Below are 22,577 nucleotides of genomic sequence, written 5' to 3'. Positions count from 1 at the left end.
TGTACCCACAGGTTCCACAGGGCAGACTGCAGGGACTTGAGTATGCATAGATTTTGATATCTGCACGGGATACTGGAACCAATTCCCCGCAGATACAAAAGGACAACTATATTTTATGCTGAACTCTCTCTAGTAATCAAAATGCTCTTAGATTAGAGGAGTAGGCTAACACAAGTGTTTGAGAATAGCACTTACATATTACAGAAGTCCACAAAAAGGTTAGCTTTTGGCTAGTTTGCTTCATTTTCTCACTGTTCTTACCACTGAGTTTTGCTATTCACCTTCAGAATCTTCACTATTGACATTTACTCAATTTTTATTGAACATGGAAACCATTTAATTGTATATTATTAGTATATCACAGTTACTCTAGTAACTGCTTTATTAATATAATTAATACATTGACTAATTCTATAGATTCTATTTACATTTACTAAATTATAGCTAGTTTAAAAACACTATACCTCACACAATAAATAAAACAAATCTTTCCTCAACAGTACTTTAGGTACCAGGAGACTATCCTTTACCCGAATACACATATATTTATATATCTATTTCCTAGACAAGAGCCAGATGGCAGTGTTCAAAGGTGGATAGCAAAAATGCCCAAGAGAAACTGACTGACAAAGCAAGTTAAATGTATTTATACATCCTTCTGTGATTATACATTTAAATTATTTCCATTTATTCTCCAATTATAAGCATATATTGATGTTATATTTCTTAAGCTAGCATACAAATGTTGGCTTTGTTATTATATACTTTATGCCATATATATATTTACAAAATGCCAGTGGGTAAGAAACTTTTAAAAAGATATTTATGTAAATATGTTTGCAGAAAAATACACAAAAAATGTTGATGAGGAATGGGGATTGAGGAACTAGAAGTTCACCTTTCTATACATTTGATAGTTGAAAAAAAGACGTAAATCACAACATATTGACTTATTTAGAAATTGTTCATTATAAAATAGTCCAAATGGAAACAGTCCCATCCTGGTTCAATAGGACTTTAATTGAGGTAGTTTTTAATAGCATGATTTTTTATTCTAGACAGTTTCATTATCACACTACCTCATTTTTGCTACCAGTAATTTTCAGAAGTGACAGAAGTTGATGAAAGCAAATGAGACACATATTCATAAGGAACAATTGAGAAATTATTAATTGTAGGTTAATATAACCAAATTCGCTTTTAAGAATGTGTGTCAAGAAGTAGGCCAATGTGAAAAAAGTGGATTCTTGTCCCCACCCCCTCACTCCACTTCTTTAATATGCAGTTACAATTTACCAATTGTGAGAGCTCAACTGAGCGTGAAAGAGCAGTGCCTACATCTGCATGGCATCAAGAAGTATGGACAGGCTTTAGTCCCTATCAATTTATACTGTGTATCTAGCAAAATGTCTGACAAAAAAAAAACAGGAACTGGTTGATATGGTTTGGATATTTGTCTCCTCCAAATTTCATGTTGAAATGTGACTCCCAGTGTTGGAGGTGGGGCCTAGTGGGAGGTGTTTGGGTCATAGGGCCAGATCCCTCATGATTGGCTTGGTGTCCTCCCTGTGGTAATGAATGAGTTGTCCCTCTGTTAGTTCAAGTGAAATCTGACTGTTAAAAAGAGCCTAGCACCTGTCCTCCCTCTCACTCCCGCTCTTGCCATCTGACATGCTGGCTTTCCTGCACCTTCCACCATAATTGTAACCTTCTGAGGCCCTCACTGGAAGCAGATTCTGATGCCATGCTTCTAGTACAGCTTGCAGAACCATAAGCCAAATAAACCCATTTTCTTATAAATTATACAGCCTCAGGTATTTCCTTTATAGCAGCACAAAATGGACCATACACAAGTCTAAAGAGTGAGAAAGAGAAAAAGCAGCAACTAAAATCTAAACTCTTTAAATATGACTTCAGGAAATGCACACACACACATAAACATATACAAATATATATCTATTTTTTGCCCCATTTATCTAAATTGAATTTTTAAAAGACTACTTTCATCAATTTGTCCACCACCTCACCTCCAACAGTACTTGTACAGGCATGCATGCATGTGCACACACACACAGACTTGCACACTCACATCTGCCCTATTATTGTTCCAGACAGAACATCAGACAGAAGACCACATTTAATCTTCAGTTTTCCAGTGCAGTTTGAAGAACGTATGAGTCTCCGCATGTATCAGTGAACTTTTGTAAAGAGTAACTCACTACCTTGATTGGAATAGAAGTGGAGAACAGACTCTACATATCAAATCTACTCATTATGCTTTTGAAGCTACTTATCATAACAAAGGAGTACTCTAGATTCTGCCTATAGACTTAATGGCTTAAACCAAGTATATTTAGAATATACTGTAGAAATGCATTTGCTATAAATCATATTTTTATATCATTTTAGGTGTGGTTTTAGTATCTGTAAATAACTAAACAAATGGCCCAATTTATATAATATTATAACCTAGGCCACAAATAAATATTTCCAATTTTCTAATCTATTTTATTTATATAACCATATAAATTCTGCCAGCAATTTAAATAATGTTAGGATTTGATCCAGTTTATTCAAACTATAGATATAGAATATTATGTTTATTCACAGAGATTACTTATATACTGCATAAAGTTATTTGCTTTATGTCAGTAAGTGAATAATTTTTTCAGTGTTGAAGCCATAACATTACAAAGCATTCCAAAAAAGCTGCAAATTGGTTATATTAAGTTTCTAGCCATTTAAGTCTTTAAAACGTCTCTTGGAGATATATTTGAAGATTCTCGTATTCAAGAATAAGTAGAGGTGCACATGTGGGCTGGACGGAACCTCTGCTACAGAAGTAATTTTAATGATAATGACATAACTGAATAAAGAACAAGATTACGTTCCCTAATGAGAAGTACTCAGGGCTTCTTAAATAGGTCATGGTTCATTAAGTAGTTGACTAGTCTCCTTGCCCCATTCATCACAGATTTTACACAAAGAAAATTTTCTTTTACACCTTATTATCATATCAAATATGTACATGAAAGTACAAAAGAGTTTACTCTAGAAATACTATTTTAAACAGTTATAACATCACATGAAAAGAGATGAAATAAACTGCTTATAAACAAGACATTAACCCTACTTAACACACATTCTTAAAAGCAAATTTGGCTATATTAACCTACAATTAATAATTTCTCAGTTGTTCCTTATTACAAATATGTGTCTCATTTACTTTCATCATATAAACTTCTGTCACTTCTGAAAATTATTGGTAACAAAAATGAGGTAGTGTGATAATGAAACTGTCAAGGATAAAAAATGATGCTATTAAAAACTTTCTAATGCCTCCAACTTTAGCCTCTAAGATTTTCTTTGTGGTTCTTTTAAGTTTCATTCCACACAAATTTAAAAGCAAATAACTTTATGCAGTATTTCTTGACCAGAATAATTAGGCATGATTTCATGTCAATAATGGTATCCTCTACAGACAACAAAATATGTTCAGAGGGAATAATTTGTATATATTTTGCTAAATTTAAGTCCATTAAATCATTAACATTAAAAGATCTCCTTTACATATAAACAGCAGCTTTTATTTTCTAATTTATATAAAATTGTATGCATAGGTACTATTTTCTTTGTCTTTTATTCATAAAACCCTTGTGTACGGCACATACTAGTGTTAGAAGTAGGGTGACATTAACAGTAGGTTCTTAACTGCTTTGTTGAATAAAATTGACACTCTAACATCACAATTAAAAGAACTAGAGAAGCAAGAGCAGACACATTCAAAAGCTAGCAGAAGGCAAGACATAACTAAGATCAGAGCAGAACTGAAGGAGATAGAGGCACAAAAAACCCTTCAAAAATCAATGAAGCTAGGAGCTGGTTTTTTGAAAAGATCAACAAAATTGACAGACCACTAGCAAGATTAATAAAGAAGAAAAGAGAGAAGAATCAAATAGATGCAATAAAAAGTGATCAAGGGTATATTACCACCGATCCCACAGAAATACAAACTACCATCAGAGAATACTGTAAACACCTCTACACAAATAAACTAGAAAATCTAGAAGAAATGGATAAATTCCTGGACACATACACCCTCCCAAGACTAAACCAGGAAGAAGTTGAATCCCTGAATAGACCAATAGCAGATTCTGAAATTGAGGCAATAATTAATAGCCTACCAACCCAAAAGAGTCCAGGACCAGATGGATTCACAGTCAAATTCTACCAGAGGTACAAAGAATAGTTGGTACCATTCCTTCTGAAACTATTCCAATCAACAGAAAAAGAGGGAATCCTCCCTAATTCATTTAATGAGGCCAACATCATCCTGCTACCAAAGCCTGGCAGAGACACAACAAAAAAAAGAGAATTTTAGATGAACATCCGTGATGAACATCGATGCAAAAATCCTCAATAAAATACTGGCAAACTGAATCCAGCAGCACATCAAAAAGCTTATCCACCACGATCATGTTGGCCTAATCCCTGGGATGCAAGGCTGGTTCAACATATGCAAATCAATAAATGTAATCCATCATATAAACAGAACCAAAGACAGAAACCACATGATTATCTCAATAGATGCAGAAAAGGCCTTTGACAAAATTCAATAGCCCTTCATGCTAAAAACTCTCAATAAATTAGGTATTGATGGGACGTATCTCAAAATAATAAGAGCTATTTATGACAAACCCACAGCCCAATATCATACTGAATGGGCAAAAACTGGAAGCATTCCCTTTGAAAACTGGCACAAGACAGGAATGCCCTCTCTCACCACTCCTATTCAACATAGTGTTGGAAGTTCTGGTCAGGCCAATCAAGCAGGAGAAAGAAATAAAGGGTATTCAATTAGGAAAAGAGGAAGTCAAGTTGTCCCTGTTTGCAGATGACATGATTGTATATTTAGAAAACTCCGTTTTCTCAGCCCAAAATCTCCTTAAGCTGATAAACAACTTCAGCAGTCTCAGGATACAAAATCCATTTGCAAAAATCACAAGCATTCCTATACACCAATAACAGACAAACAGAGAGCCAAATCATGAGTGAACTCCCATTCACAATTGCTTCAAAGAGAATAAAATACCTAGGAATCCAACTTACAAGGGACGTGAAGGACCTCTTCAAGAAGAACTATGAACCACTGCTCAACGAAATAAAAGAGGACACAAACAAATGGAAGAACATTCCATGCTCATGAATAGGAAGAATCAATATCATGAAAATAGCTATATTGCCCAAAGTAATTTATAGATTCAATGCCATCCCCATCAAGCTACTGATGACTTTCTTCACAGAATTGGAAAAAACTACTTTAAAGTTCATATGGAACCAAAAAAGAGCCTGCATTGCCAAGACAATCCTAAGCCAAAAGAATAAAGCTGGAGGCATCACGCTACCTGACTTCAAACTCTACTACAAGGCTACAGTAACCAAAACAGCAAGGTACTGGTACCAAAACAGAGATATAGACCAATGGAACAGAATAGAGCCCTCGGAAATAATACCACACATCTATAACCATCTGATTTTTGACAAACCTGACAAAAACAAGAAATAAGGAAAGGAATCTCTATTTAATAAATGGTGCTGGGAAAACTGGCTAGTCACATGTAGAAAGCTGAAACTGGATCCCTTCCTTACACCTTATACAAAAATTAATTCAAGATGGATTAAAGACTTAAATGTTAGATCTAAAATCATAAAAACTCTAGAAGAAAACCTAGGCAATACCATTCAGGACATAGCCATGGGCAAGGACTTCATGACTAAAACACCAAAAGCAATGTCAACAAAAGCCAAAATTGACAAATGGGATCTAATTAAACCAAAGAGCTTCTGCACAGGAAAAGAAACCACCATCAGAGTGAACAGACAACCTACAGAATGGGAGAAAATTTTTACAATCTACCCATCTGACAAAGGGCTAATATCCAGGATCTACAAAGAACTTAAACAAATATACAAGAAAAAAAAAAACATCAAAAGGTGGGCAAAGGATATGAACAGACACTTCTCAAAAGGAGACATTTATGCAGCCAACAGACACATGAAAAAATGCTCATCATAACTGGTCATCAGAGAAATGCAAATGAAAACCACAATGAGATATCATTTCACACCAATTAGAATGGTGATCATTAAAGTCAGGAAACAACAGGTGCTGGAGAGGATGTGGAGAAATAGGAGTGCTTTTACACTGTTGGTGGGACTATTGGTAACTATTTCAACCATTGTGGAAGACAGTGTGGCGATTCCTCAAGGATCTAGAACTAGAAATACCATTTGACCCAGCCATCTCATTACTGGGCATATATCTAAAGGATTATAAATCATGCTGCTATAAAGACACATGCACACATATGTTTATTTTGGCACTATTCACATTAGCAAAGACTTGGAACCAACCCATATGTCCATCAATGATAGACTGGATTAAGAAAATGTGGCACACATACACCATGGAATACTATGCAGCCATAAAAAAGGATTAGTTCATGTCCTATGTAGGGACACAGATGAAGCTGGAAACAATCATTCTGAGCAAACTATCGCAAGGACAGAACACCAAACACTGCATGTTCTCACTCATAGGTGGGAAATGAACAATGAGATCACTTGGACACAGGGTAGGGAACATCACACACCGGGGCCTGTCGTGGGGTCGGGGGAGCAGGGAGGGATAGCATTAGGAGATATACCTAATGTAAATGACGAGTTAACCGGTGCAGCACACCAACATGGCACATATATACATATGTAATAAACCTGCACGTTGTGCACATGTACCCTAGAATTTAAAGTGTAATAATTAAAAAAAAAAAAGGCTGTGATGAGGCAGCCCGATCCACAATGAAGTATAGTGTCAAGTGGTGATTGAGGACTCCCACAACTGTAGATCAGTAACAAGGCCCTGATCCCTGCCATAGTGTCTGTGGAAACTATGTAGGGAGTATGGACTTCAACCTACACCCAGCAGTAACAAGAGGCTCCTCCTCTTCCACGCTGAGGTGATGTCACAGGAGGCCACGGAGGGTCAGGACTTTCACCAACACCAGTTGGTCACGAATTGGTCATGAACCCCTGCTGCTGTGTTGGTAGAGACAATATGGGGAACTGGTGACCCCCAATCCCACCCAGCAGTACCAAGAGCTCTACCCTGACGAAGTGGGAAACCTGGACTTGTACCTCTGCTTGGAAGTAATGAGGCAGCACTCATCCTTCCCCTGACAGAACAGAGCCAGAGAAAGCAAGTTAAAACAGAAGGCTTAAACACGATTCGGAGTCTCATAATATAATATCAAAATGTCCAAGTTTCTATACAAAATCACTCATCATACAAAAAACTGGGAAAGATCTCAAACTGTATAACAAAAGATCTCAAACTGTACAACAACAATCTGAGAATTCTGAGAAATCTGAGAAAGATATTACAACATTCATGATAAAAATTATTCAGTGACCAATTATGAACATGATTGGAACAAATGAAAAAAATACACACATACCAAATGGAAACTGTAAAACTCATAGATTAGATCAACAGGAAAATGTAAAGGGCAGAGGAAAAAAATCAGTGTACTGGGAGATTACAGAAGACATTGTCCAAGAAGTCCCAGCCAGGGCAACCAGGTAAGAGAAAGAAATAAAGGGCGTCCGAATTAGAAAAGAGGAAGTCAGATTATTGCTGTTCAATAATGATGTGACCGTGTACCTCGAAAGCCCTAGAGACTCCTCCAAAAGACTCCTAGATTTGATAAACGAATTCAGTAAAGTCTACAAAATCAATGTACAAAAGTTACAAAATCAATGTACACAAATCAGTAGTACTGCTATACACCAACAATGACCAAGCTGAGAATCAAATTAAGAACTCAATTTCTCTTACAAAGCAGCAAAAAAAATTAAAATAACCTTACACAAACAAATGGAAACACATCCCATACTCATGGATTGGAATAATCAATATTGTGAAAATGACCATACTGCCCAAAGCAATCTATAGATTCAATGTAATTCCTATCAAAATACCAACATATTTTTCACAGAATTGGAGAAAACAATCCTAAAACTCATATGGAACTAAAAAAGAGCCTGAATAGCCAAAGCAATCATAAGCAAAAATAATAAATGTCCAAGTTTCACATTTTATACAAGGAACTTGAGCATTAGCAGACCTTGGTATCTGATAAGAGTCCTAAAACCAGTCTCCTACAGTACCCAGGGACAATTGTATCACAAATCTATCATTTGTGTTATCAGAGTCTTGAAAAGAGAAGAGAGAGGGCAAGGCAGGAAAAGGACACAAATAAATAATAGCTGAAAACTCCAAATTTGGCAAGAAACATACACCTACATTTTCAATAAACTGAGAGAAATCCCAAACAAGATCAACTCAAAGAAATCCACACAGAGACATGTCATAATTAAACTTCTGATCACTACTTGGCCAAAAGACCAAACAATTTTTTTGAAAGCGTGCAGAGATAAGTGACACTTTACCTACAGGGGAAAAACAATTAGAACAACTAGTTTTCATCAGAAGCCATGGAGGCCAGAAGGAAGTGAACACAATACTTTTTAGGTGCTAAAAGAAATACATATAGAATTGTAACCTCACAATCCTACATCTAGAGAAAATATCCTTCAACAATGAAGGAGAAATCAAGACATTCTCAGATAAAGGGAAAGTAAAAAAAATGTGTCACCTGCAGACCTATCCAAAAATGGGTAAAGGAAATTCCCCAAAAGGCGTGGTGGCTCATGCCTGTATTCCCAGCACTTTTGGGAAGCTGAAGCAGGTGGATCACTTGAGGCCAGGAATTTGAGACCAGTCTGGCCAACATGAGGAAACCCTGTCTCTACTAAAAATATAAAACTTAGCCAGGTGTGATGTGGCACAAACCTGTGGTCCCAACTACTTGGGAGGCTTAGGTGGGAGGATTGCTTGAATCCAGGAGGTGGAAGTTGCATGAGCTGAGATCACGCCACTGCACCCCAGCCTGGGTGACAGAGTGAGTCTCTGCCTCAAAAACAAAAAACAAGGAAATTCTCTAAACAGAAAATAATAAAAGAGATATAACCTTGGAATAGATGAGGATGAAAGAAAAACATAGCAAAAATATACAATAATATTTTCTTCTCCTTGAGTTTTCTAAATTATATTTGATGGTGATGGAAAAACCATAATGTGGCTCTAAATGTATGCAGAAGTATTTAAGACAATTGTAAACATCAGCTTAAGGGATGAAAGAGAGGTAATGTTTTTAAACATCACAAAAACTAGCAAAATAATGACACTAGTAGATCGTGATGTTATGCATGCATAACTTATCCAGACCAACCATTAAAGAAGTTAAACAAAGAGATACACTTAAAAACAACACAGAAAGCTCAAAATGAAATTCTAAAAAAATGTTCAAGTAACCCACATTAAAAAAGGAAAAAGAGGGCCAGGTGCAGTGGCTCATGCCTGTAATCCCAGCACTTTGGGAGGCCAAGGTGGGCGGATCACCTGAGGTCAGGAGTTCAAGACCAACCTGACCAACATGGAGAAACCCCATCTCTACTGAAAATACAAAATTAGCCAGACATGGTGGAGGGACCTGTAATCCCAGCTACTCAGGAGGCTGAGGCAGGAGAATCATTTGAACCTGAGAGGCAGATGCTGCGGTGAGCCGAGATCACGCCATTGCACTCCAGTCTGGGCAACAAGAGTGCACTCCAGCCTGGGCAACAACAGTGAAACTCCATCTCAAAAAAAAAAAAAAAAAAAAAAGGAAAAAGAAGATAAACAAAAACCAAAATAAACGAAACAAAGAAAAATAAAACATAGAGTAAAGCCTTACTATATCAATAATTATATTAAATCGAAGTGATCTAAATATACCAATTCAAACATAAGAGAATGGCAGAGCAGTTTAAATACCAAACACCAACTATATGTTGTCTACAAGAAACTCACTTCAAATATAATGATATAGAAATATTGGATGTAGAAGTATGAAAAAGATATATTAAGGACATCTTTAAGGCCAAGATAGTGCTGGATTAATGCAAATTTTATCCTTATTCTTCATGAAAGGCATAAAGGAGTTCTAAGGCTTCAAGAAGCCTCCCTGAAGGTTTCAGCTAAGTATTTGCAGAGGATCTTGGCTTTAGGCTCAGAAAATGAGTATAATGACTTAAATAGTTTTTTAAAGGCCACAGGCAGCACCATATAAGCATGGTTCCTTTGCTTCTGCATCTAAGAACCACATGCAGTATACTAGTCTAGCATTCTAGGTAAGGGGACTAGTGGTGATTAACAAACTGAGAGAGTAATTGTGGTACCAAAGGAAAAGCATGGAAGGTAAGATTTTCAAGGTTGTAGAACAGAATGGATCTATTGGTCTTCTGTGGAATTACTGCTCTTAGCTCAATGGAAATGGTCTTCTGGTTGACTGGTCCACCCATCCAGAGGGCATCAATGAGGGGCAATTGGGGTAAATGGACAGCTAACCTCAATCCTTTACACAGCCCGGCACGTTGAGATTTATCATTGCCCACTATTCTTAGACCCATAATCAATTGACAAGGCAGGGTTATGGGGTAAAATCTTAAATATTCCTTCTCCTGCCGCTCACTGCTGGGCGGGACAGATTCCTAACTGTGGGCATCATTTCCCTGAGCCAGACATCCAATATACAAGTAGCCTGCCTGACATGCTCCACGTGAAGCTCTCTAACGTAATGAGGAATGGTGGGTGATTTAATCATGAGCATGGGCTTCTCCAAGCCTTTTTATGTAAGGCAGATGATCAGTAATGCCCCACAGTCCTCAGGCCTTTCATTAAGATACATTGAATGAGAAACAATAGGAAGGTCTGTGCTCCATCCAGCAAGGTCTCCATATTCAATGGTGACCATCAAAGCAGAGTTGAATCCTTAAACTCAGTGCAAAGTCCTCAAAAAATTTAATAAGGCATTACTTTTTTCCTTAGGTGTATTTGACCTAAACGTTCTGAATGTTTTCTAAAAAGCACATTTCCCATAAAGTGTGTTGTGCTCAGTTTCTTTTCATCTGTGAGAGAAAAACAAGCAAATGCTAATTTTATCAAAACTTGTCTCATACACAAGGGTGTCTCTCTCTTGACACTATGAAGAGGTTGGGGGAAATGATTTCATGCGGTAATTTTATCCTTACCTGCAAAGTGCTAATATGAACAGGAGTCCCTGTTCCATTCACAGTATTCTTTTTAGCCGCATTTCCACCTTTTCCATCTGCTTGCTCAGCCTTAGCAATTCTGGCTTTTTCTGCTTCAACCCTTTTGGGGTTGTTCAACATCACCTGGACAACTGCATACTCCACCAGGGAAGCAAACCCAAAGAGAAGGCAAGCAATGAGCCAAACATCAAGAGCCTTCACATAGGAAACTTTGGGAAGCTCAGCGGCAAGGGTTGTGCACTCAGAGGCCAAGCTGAGGACTGAGAAGATACCTACAGAAACAGAAAGAGGAATGAAAGTTGCTTTTTATCCCTATGAGATGTTTTGCGGTAGTTACTCTTTGACTAAATCCGTCTCCAGTAACTTCCAATGACCCATGAACAATTTGTCAGTTTCCCTTAAAGCTCAAAGACTAGAAGAAATAATAGGTACATGCCTTTTATGTAAGGATTATTGACTACGGTTGAGGATTTTGTAAATACTTAGGATTTTAAAAAATAAATAGAAATTTAAACCAGAGTGTAAAAATATAATTTGGACCTGTTTTCAATATTAAAGATGGCTAAAACTATTGTATAGTATCTCTGAGGAGGCCACAGAGCTCTCTTATTAGACAGATTATGTATGCTATTTTTCAGCTTTGTTTGAGAAAGATTTCAGTTATACAGCTGAGTTTTGTCCCCATGAGCAACTAAATCAGAGCAAGAACAGAACATATAAAGCAATGTTTTCATAAGGTTCATAATAAAAAAAAAAAACTAATAGAAAAGACATAGTAGGAAATATTCCTGTTTAGAGAGAACATATGATTCCAGATTTCCAAAGAAAGGAATACAGGTCTGCTCCATGTAATGGTAACCCTTCAATGAAAGCTAACACATTGTATACTAATTTAAGTCAAGCAATTGTCAGTCTCCAAAGAAGAATTGCAATAATTTATTGCTCTCTTTCTCTTCCCAATTGCCACTCTCCCTCCCATTCCTCTCTCTTTTTCCTTTCCTTCGTATTTTCAAGAGAGAAGATGATGAAATATATTTTATAGTTATAACCTATTGGCATGGGCTACCAGGAACATGCTGAGTCAGAAAAGGAACCTCATTCAATGTCAAGGGAGACTCACTTTACTTGAAGTAGAAAACAGATCTGACTTGGCTCTGTGAGTCCATCTCACATACTGGGTTGAGTATAATTTTTTCTTCTTAGATTTGGCCACTTATGAGAATTAATGTATATATCACCATAATAATTAAATGTCTACTTGGCTCTCTTTTCCCTTCCCATGAAATTATAAGCACTATATTAGTATTAATAATCAGTTAAACATTGAAAAATATATCAATTGCATCATTTCAGAAGCTTCTGAAAAGTGTCTTTTGCATTCAAGAACCTAAGATACTCTCTATTAGAAAGAAACGCGTTAAGCAAATATAACTTCTGCAGATGAAAACAATATTCAATATATAACAACTTGATAAGCTCCTAGTTTACTTTTACTATAATTATCCTTGGCCCTAAGGAAAACTAAGAACTACTTAATAGAACTATATTTTAAAAGTTAATGTAGGTCTTAATGTTTTCTAGCCTGGAAGTGGAAAGTAACATAAAAATCCAAGACCTTATCAATTACTGCCCTAAACTACAGTTGATTATAGCCATGGGAATTAACTTAGCAAACTGTCATTCTAAGTTAATTTTTCTATTCTTTATCAAATTTTGTGAGTCAAATTACCAATCAAAAACAAGCCTAACTTATTTCCTTGAGATAAACTATTTTGACACTATCCTGTTTCCATAGCATTTCATGCTGGTTAATAATCTAGAAGATATTAAATTTTAGTAAGCTTAGCTGTATACCTGAATATTTATCCTGATAGATTAGAAACTTTATGATGAAACAGAGAATAATTTCAGACTATTGAATGCCTTCAGAGTTCTGTAGTGGCTTTTTATACCATGTTTGGTAGAGAATATTCAGAAATTTGGAATTAAGGAAAGAGAAATTACATTACCTAAAGAATATTTAAGTAGCATTACTTTGGTGTGGATGTACAAAACAGACTGAGAAAGAAAATTAGTAGTTGGGGAAACAAAGTGTAAGGAAATGAAGGCCTAGGTTATGATAGGACAGACGTGAAAAAAAGTTAAAAATTAGAGAAAACATTTGAAAAGAGTTACTGATTCAAGTAAGAAGGAAAAAATTGAGACAAAGTTATGAACAGGATGACTGGAAGAGTTTCCATAAAAAGATGGGGAGGGGGCCTACAGAAAAGAAGATGACTTTGTCAGGAAAACATTGAAAGATTAGATAAAGGCCAAGGAACAAAGAACTGATGATCATGACACAGCAAAGTGCACCTGGGAATTTGAAAGAACTTTTTGAAAAGATTAGCCAGTATCATTCAGATAGATGTCTGAAAAGAGAGACGACTTTGTGAGGTAAAGATGCTTTGGTGTCAGAAAATGGGCTCTGATTGAAGAAACAGATGAAAGGATTGTCTTTAAAAGGTGTGACAGAATATTTATAGATTTTGGAGGGAAAAGGGGAGTATTCATAATTCCACACATTCAGTTAGAAACAATGGTAGTGAATTGAAGACTTTTATCATATCAGATATAAGAAGGAAAGTTGAAGAAGTTAGGCAGAAGAATGTGAACACACACTATGTGCCTTATCTTTGGAAAATCGTATTATAATAGAAAACACCTATTAACATTTTCTATCCAAAAATAAGAAATCTGAGCAAATAGTGCTACTTTGTAAAAATATTTTAGCGTTATCATAATATAGCCTTCAAATGGGATTACTTCATTGTTAAATGATACATAGTGAAATTATCTAAATTTTAATAAATTACAAACAGAAAGAAATATAAAGCCATCACCCATAAAAGTGTGGATTTTGGTCAGGCGCAGTGGCTCACGCCTGTAATCCTAGCACTCTGGGAGGCTGAGATGGATGGATCACCTTAGGTCAGGAGTTCGAGGCCAGCCTAAACAATATGGTGAAACCTCATCTCTACTAAATATACAAAAAACAAATTAGCTGGGTTTGGTGGCACATGCCTGTAATCTCAGCTACACTGGAGGCTGAGGCAGGAGAATCACTTGAACCTGGGAGGCGAAGTTTGCAGTGAGCTGAGATCGCGCCACGCACTCCAGCCTGGGCAATAGAGCGAGACCCCATCTCAAAAAAAAAAAAAACAAATGATTTTTATAGTGTTAATATTATGTTCTTAATAAATTACTCCGATGCTCCTCTTTAATAAATTCCAGGACTCTTTGGTAAAATATTTCTAAAACACGTTTAAATTATATAGACCTTATTTGTCAGACTATTTCCTCCAAAATCAAACCCAGATTTCGAATCAGGGAAAATGTCATGAAATTGATACTAACTCTTACAAATAGATGTAGAGTCTTCATCTATGAAAAGTTAAAGCCAACAAATCATATAAACTAAATTATTAATACATAAGCTATATAAGGAGGTTGAATTGAGCAAAATCTTCCATAAACAAGTCAGGGTTGAAGTTATTTAGCTCATCAACATGGAGACAGAATTGTATAATGATAAAATCATCTCAGTTTTTCAAGATATATACAGTAACCTCTATGATTGTCTATGGAATGTCCACGGATTTCTTGTCCAGCCAATCACAGAGGAAGAATCTGCAAAATAATTCCCTAACAGCATATATACTAGGAATGTATTGGTGAAAAGAGAAAAATTGAAAACTAGAAAAAGAAAAGAGAAGAAAAAAATAAGGAAAGAAAAGAGAGGAAGAAAGAAAGGAAAAGAAAAGAAATGGAAGGCAGAGACAGCATGGCATTTGCTATTAATAACCAATGCCATGAATCAACAGAGCAGGTCAAGGAGCAATTGCAAGTGCACACATGCCAACTCCTGTCTCAACTCCAAATAATTTATCTCATATTGTGATAATCACCAAATTTGCACATTTGAAATTGTTGTTAATAAATGAAAATTCATTTAAAAGTACTACTATTAATAAATTATATTAGCATATTATCATTTCATAATTTTTAGTTAAAGAATACTAAAAGGAAAGGGAACTTTGACCCAAATTATTAATCTTTTTGTATTTATAACTGAAAGTTATTTGTTAAAAAAATGTATTCCCTTTAGCAGAAACTAAAGTATTTTATGTAACAGAAAAAGATACAGTATAGTTTACTTAGTTAAGAGTATTACAAAATGTTACTTCAATAGTTCCGTGCATAGTTACTTCCATACTTGGAGAAATAGCTTAAGACAAAAGTCATTACCTAAAATTCTCCAGGGAATCTTTGATGTTTGTTAACAATGGGGAAAGTTAATCACAAAAAGCCTGGGTGAAAAATAAAAGTAGAATACAAAACTAATTTTTTAAAAAAGCAAAATGAATCTAGGGCAATTTAAAGTAATCACTTTATGCTCTATGTTGTCTGCTAACTTTTAGAAAATAAAAACTACAGGCCATAACAAAAGAGGCTGGTAAACTTATTTATTTAATCCTTTGGGAGAATGTAGGGGAAAAAGAGTAGAGTAAGGAAGATATGCAGAATCAAAACAGCTATATTAACTGGATATCCTGAAATTTAGTCTGAGTCAGTATTATTTCCTTTTCTTTTTAGATAAAATTATAATTTAGGATCTAATAACAGGCCTTCCGAATACCTGCAGTGTAATTCCATAATTATAATTGGAGATCTTAACATCTCTCACCAATAACAATAACTACCCAAAAGAGATAAAAGATTTCAACAGAACTACCAACAGAACTACTAACCAACTTGACTGTAATGATACTTACAGGACACAACAACAAACAATGACTAATACATGCTGCACATGCACATGGTGTTTACCAGGAGGCATGCGCTAGAATGGGCTGTTTAAAAAAAGTCTCAACACACATAAAAGAATTGAAATCCGTGAGTATATTCTGTGACAAAAATGGAATTAAGTTAGAAAGCAATCATATTCAGGCACCCAGAAAAACTCCAAATACATTTCTAAAGAATCCATGGGCCAAAGAAGAAATCACGAGATAAGTTATGAAATATTGCAACTGAAAGATGAAAATACAATATACCAAAATTTGTGCACTGAAGTTAAAGCAATGCTTACAGAGAAATTTACAGCTGTAAATGTTCATGTTAGAAAAGAAGAAAGATCTAAAACCAATTGTCTGAGTCCTACTTTCAGCAATTACAAAGAGATCGAATTAAATGCAAAATAAATAGAAAGGAAATAATAAACATAGCTAAAAATCAATAAAAAGGAAAATAAACAAATAGAGAAAATTAATGAGATAAAAGCAGGTGCTTTGAAAATATCAATAAAATAAAAAGTCCTGTAGCTTGAGTGATCAAGAAAATAAACAGAAAATTCACTATTTAATAATATCAGGAATGAAAGATGGAACATCACTACTACAGCCTGGCATTAAAAGGAAAAGGGAGTACTATGAACACTTTTTGTTCTAATAATTCACAACTCATCTAACATCTAGAAATCAATTGGTATAATTCACCAAATAAGAGGAAGTAGCCCACACAACTGTTTAAATATCTACCCCTCTACCTCCCTTTGTGTCCATATACTCTGCCTTCTCTTCTGATACTATGGACCAGGGATCAGCAAACTATGACCTGTAGGCCAATATGACCCATCTATATTATAAATAAAGTTTTGTTAGAACACATCCATACTTGTTCAGTTATATATTGTCTATGGCTGCTTTACTATAGAACATATAAGAGCAGAGTTTAATGGAGTGACAGAAACTATATGGCCCACAAACCTCAAATGTCTACTCTCTGGCCTTTTATAGGAGTTTGCTTACCTTTGGGGCAAATGCATTTTGTTCCTAGCAAAGGGCAATATCTCCATTTCTTGGATCTCATCCCCTCTTCCTTTCTCAAGGTCACTGCTCCTGCACTTTTTCCATCTCTCAATTTTTCCTTCACTACTGGTTGTCCTTCATCAAAAACAAACTAAACATACTATGAATTCATCTACCTTTAAAAAATGAAGAACACTTTCTTGACTTTTATTCTTACCCTGGCTATTTTCTTATTCTTTTTCTTTTTATAGCTAACAACCTCCAATGAGTTATTTATATTAAATATCTCCAATCCCCCCTCATCTTCTTTCCTGAAGCCAGTCCAATCAGGCTTTCTTCTTCTCACTTCAAAGAAACTGTCCATGGACACCAACGACCTCCCCAGCTCCTTTAATCTAATGGTAACATTTAGCTCTAAAAGTCATTGATCCATGAACAGTTGGTTGATCACTTTCTTGACCTAGAAATACTTTGTCCACTTGACTTTTAGGAAACCGCATCATACTGGTTGTTCCTCATTTTCTCAGTCCCTCTTAGATTTCTTTACTTACACTCATTCCTCAGTGATTCCAACCAGAGATTGAAAACCAACTATATTTTGACAAAGTTTAAATTCCTACTCCAGTTCTGAAATTTCCAATTAAACCCAGACTTGCATATCCAACTGCCTATCTGATAGCTCCACCTAACTGACACTGGAACATTAACATGTCTAAAGCAAAGCTCCTGGCCTGCCCATCTTCTCAAACCCACTGTATTTACTTGCACCTTTGCCCAGCTCGGCTAATGTCAATTTCATGTTTCTAGTTTTTCATCCAAAATAATCTTGAAGTCAACCCTGATTCTACTTTCTTTAATCTCACATTCAACATACCTACAAATACCTTTTACCTCAACCTTCAGTACCATCCATCATCTAATTTTTTTTGGGGGGGAGGTGGGGGATGGAGTCTCACTGTTGCCCAGGCTGAAGTGCAGTGGTGCAATCTCAGCTCACTGCAACCTCTGAGTCCCGGGTTCAAGCAATTCTAGGTCCTCAGCCTCCTGAGTAGCTGGTTTATAGGCGTCCGCCACCATGCCTGGCTAATTTTTTGTATTTTTGGTAGAGACGGGGTTTTACCATGTTGGCAAGGCTGGTCTCCAACTCCTGACCTCAGGTGATTCGCCCACCTTTGCCTCCCAAAGTGCTGGGATTACAGGAGTGAGCCACTGCTCTCGGCCCCATCATCAAATATTTATCAGCACCTGCACTACTACTCACTAGCCCAAACCATGGTTATTTACCTGAATTATTGCAATTGCCTCCTAACCGCTTTCCTTGCTTCTGCTCTTGCCCCAGATCATTCTGTTCTCAAAGTAAGCAGAGATCTGGTTAAAATTTAAGTCAGATCATGTGTAAAAGCCTTTAACGACTTTGTATTTCACGCTGAATAAAAACTAAAATTGGCCTGGTGCAGTGGCTCACACCTGTAATCCCAGCACTTTGGGAGGTCAAGGCAGGTGGATCACGAGGTCAGGAGTTCGAGATCAGCCTGGCTGACATGGCGAAACCCCGCCTCTACTAAAAATACAAAAATTAGCTGGGCGTGGTGGTCAGTGCCTGTAATCCCAGCTACTTGGGAGGCTGAGGCAGGAGAATCACTTGAACCCGGGAGGTGGAGGCTGCAGTGAGCCAAGATCACACCATTGCACTCCAGCCTGGGCAATAGAGCAAGACTGTCAAAAAAAGAAAAAAAAAAAAAAAAGCTCAAAATCATCAGGATTTTTTAGCAGATGCTACATAGTCCACCCCTTATCGCTGTTATCTTTCTGACCTCCTTTCCCACTACTCTCCCTTTGACTTGTTCTGCTCCAGACACAATGGCCTCCTTGTTCCCCCAATGTCCAAGCATGCTCCTGCCTCAGGAATGCAGCCCAGATGATCACCGCCTGGCCCACTCTGTCCTAGAAATGACTCATTTCTTCACCTCCTTCATGTCTCTGTCCGGTATCACCCTCTCACTGAGGCCTTTCTAACAAGCAGTTTGCTACCTCCAAACTTGCTATCTTACATCCCTATCTTACATATGATATATTATATTTGTTTGGTGTCTGTTTCTTCCCAATAACATATATATTCATTGAAGCTAAAAAGTGTTTTAATGCATTTTATTAACTATTTATTAGCTATTTATTTTGTTAACAACATCCCCATCTTTTTGAATAGTACCTAACACATAACACAAAACAAATATTTGCTGAAGGAATCAAAATATGTAGAACTGCTTTGCAAACTGTAAAGCAATATAAAATGTAGCTCATTATTAACTCCTGAATGTGTAATACAGGCTTTCACTCATTTTCTTAATACTCCCTGGAGCTTCTTGGGTATTTTTATCATTCCTATTGATATTTCAGCACAGTTATTTTTAAAGAAGTTAAATCTGTTGTTCAACTTGTCACAGCTAGTAAATCCAGAACTGGCTTTCAAACCCAGGTTAACTCTAGAGACTGACTTTCAGCCATTGAACACTTCTCCACATAACAGGTCTCCTGGATATTAAGTCACAGCTCAGGGACCTGGTATCAGAAGTCCTGCAATGAATGGAGATGAAACATTCTTAAAGGATATGTCAGAAATTGAGATGTCTCCAAAGTAGTCTTGGAAGCCTGACATTTATATCACTGCATGAACATAAGAAACTTCTAATAAATAACAACAACAAAAATTATTTGAGAGAAATATATATTTTTGACACATCTAAGAATTTAAATTCAGGTTTTTTTGTTATTTTCCCAGTAAATATAATACATATAATAATACATAGTTTTTATCCACGATGAAATTTCCCATATTTTTGGTTATAGATTTGGTCTGTGTGATTTCTATTAGATGTAAAAAAAAACAAATTTCTTCTTCAGATGACATTGCCATTTTCATGGCTTCTTTCCTAGTTTCCTACTCTTTAAAATCTGTATTTCATTTAATTCCTCCAATAAGTCAGGAGAGAGATTTGCACAAGGCCTTTTTGATAGAAGAAAATTTAAATGTAGCAACTATGTACTCACTGAGGAGGTCAGACATATCACAGTCTTACCTGTGTGAGTCCCAGGTGATATTCAGAAAACACACAGACACACAGTAATAAAAAATTTTGAAACACTCCAACCAATCAAAATTTGTTGACACAATGTACATATTTTGAAGTTTATTCACTTTATCCATAGGAAGGGCTCTTGCTTATTTCCTTAAGCAAAGGCTTTTTAGCCATTATACAGACACGATTTTCAAAAGACTGGCTGGTGGTATTTCTATGTCACAAAGCATTAAAAATAAACTGGAGAGCAATGGCTCTCAAGGGACAGCCAACCAGCCCTGACACAGCACACCATAACCAATGGTTGGGAAAATGATGGCTACATAATTTTTCATAATTTTTAAAAAGCAAATTATATTACTATTTCCTAAGAGTATGTGATAATACATACTATTTTTCAGAAAGACGTCCTTCAAAATAGTTGTTCATTTTTAAGCTTGGCACTACGGAAGGTTTTAGACATAGTTATCTGTGAAAATCACTTATAAATAATTATTTCATGACAGAAAAATAGATTAACTGCTTATAATACTCCAAGGACATGAAAAGAGAAACTTAGCTTAATTATAGAGTACATAAACATTGAGAAAATCTAGTTCAATATCAAGTTTTGAAGAAAGTCTTTAAACAGTGAAATTGGTTGCTAACAATTCTAAAACTCATTGTTTCAAAGTAGGTGATTATATGGTAAGTTAGATAAAGATATAATCTGTTCCTGATGTGACAAAAAAGCATGGAACACCTTACCCAGGGGCACTCTGGCAGCACTCGCGTCCGGGTTGATCCAGAAGGATAGCCAGGAGAGAACCACAATGAGCAGGGTTGGGGCATAGACCCCCATCATGTAAAAGCCGACCTGCCTCCTCAGGGTGAAGATGACTTCCACGCATGTGTAGTAGCCTTTCAGAAGCAAACATATTCAAGGCATGAGGTTTGCACCCCCACAGAATCACAAACCTCAGTGACAGACCTGGAAATGGTAAGTCACTTCTATTTGAGGCAATTTCACAGAGTAAACGCCTCAAAAAGAAGTTTTTCTTTGCAGATATATAATTATGTGATCTGAAAGCGTGACATTATGGAACCAGTTTCGGCTGACCTTTCGCAACTTCATTATGACATTGAGAAATAGATCCCACATGCTGCTCCACTGTGTCAGTGTCTAGCCTTTTAGGTCATTGTTCAGAGAATTGGCAATAGAGTTGAACTTTTCCTTACCCGTGGGTCCTCTCAGGGCAATGATCTAAAGGAGTCATACAGGCAGTAGTAAATCAAAGTAGAACAAATCTTAAAAAGAAACACTCTGGGACTACACATTATCAGTATAATTTTTCAGCCATATGTACCACTTCTTATCTAGGATGGATGGCAGTCTACACTGACTCTCATATATAGATAAACCTTAAAAATTAAGAAAGTATTGGAAGTAAACATTAGCAAGTATAAGAAATCAGTGTTTTCAATCCATATACATAAAAGATGTATATGGTGCTAACATCAGATATTCCTCTCAATTCTTTGCCCATCTCTACTGCAGGCTCTCAAAGGTACTCCAACTGAAGGAAAGAACTTTCATTTTCACATGCCAAGACAAATGCAGAAATTGTTTTACAATCTAATTCTACAGTGGCCATGACATCAACTAGTCCCCCAAGTTAATCACCAATTATAGGCAGCCTCACAATAGCCTTTGCTGCCTTGAGAAATAAAATAGTAACACGAATATGCTCACAGTACTGCATTCAAATAGAAAAGGTATTTCCAGATGTTTGAGATTATTTCTTAAATGTTTGGTCTTTTCAGTTAGCTATTTAAATATAATATCTAATGCCAAAAGTGCTTAATTTAGATAAGGATGTCATTTGCCATTTTACAAATGTAAGATTATGCATAAATAGCAAAATAAAATATCTATAATCATTTTCTGTTTAAACTCTATATAATTTTTTAAATGGTGAAACAAATTAATGAACAATAAATCAATGAAACAATCATGGGGGAAAGAATAATGTTACTTTTTCCTATTTTATAGTTTAAAAATAATATTTACCTGGTCTTCCTAATTGGGAAGAATATACATATATCGAACACAAGAATAATCTACATATTTATTCATTAATAGCACCTACAGCAGTACTTGCACAGAATAGGACCTTAATAAATGTGAAATAAAAGAATGGTTATTTATATCCTCAACAAATAGATTAGAAATCTTTTCTTTTCCCAATGTGATTTAGAATCATTGCCACCTCTGAGAGGTTACACAGACAGTAGAGCTAACATGTAACAAAAATAATTGCTTTTGACTGAAGCAAATTCTATTTATGCCAAATGCTTACATATTCTATTAATGACGAGAAATGCAAGTGTTTCTTTTTTACAATTGAATTTCATTAAAATTAGACAATATGTCAAGTCATTCACAGGTTTTAAAAGGATG

General features: G+C 36.0%; 1 protein-coding gene across 4 annotated transcripts in view; it reads right to left on the bottom strand.

The window, feature by feature from the left end:
* The window catches only part of GLRB (glycine receptor beta), a 90,588-nt gene that overhangs the window by 3,298 nt on the left and 64,713 nt on the right, over positions 1-22,577 (bottom strand). For 3 of the 4 annotated variants that reach the window (XM_030816269.1, XM_003257889.3, XM_003257891.3), the window contains 2 exons: positions 20,885-21,037; positions 11,191-11,483 (listed from right to left, as the gene is read on the bottom strand). In XM_030816269.1, coding sequence (XP_030672129.1) covers positions 11,191-11,483; positions 20,885-21,037 — 446 coding nt within the window. The remainder of the gene's footprint in view (positions 1-11,190; positions 11,484-20,884; positions 21,038-22,577) is intronic. The other variant, XM_003257890.3, reaches the window with a different exon arrangement.

This window comes from Nomascus leucogenys, chromosome 7b, assembly GCF_006542625.1.
Source record: "Nomascus leucogenys isolate Asia chromosome 7b, Asia_NLE_v1, whole genome shotgun sequence".
Classification (NCBI taxonomy): domain Eukaryota; kingdom Metazoa; phylum Chordata; class Mammalia; order Primates; family Hylobatidae; genus Nomascus; species Nomascus leucogenys.
The sequence above is the reverse complement of the archived record's forward strand: the minus strand, read 5'-3'. Positions and strand labels throughout refer to the sequence as shown.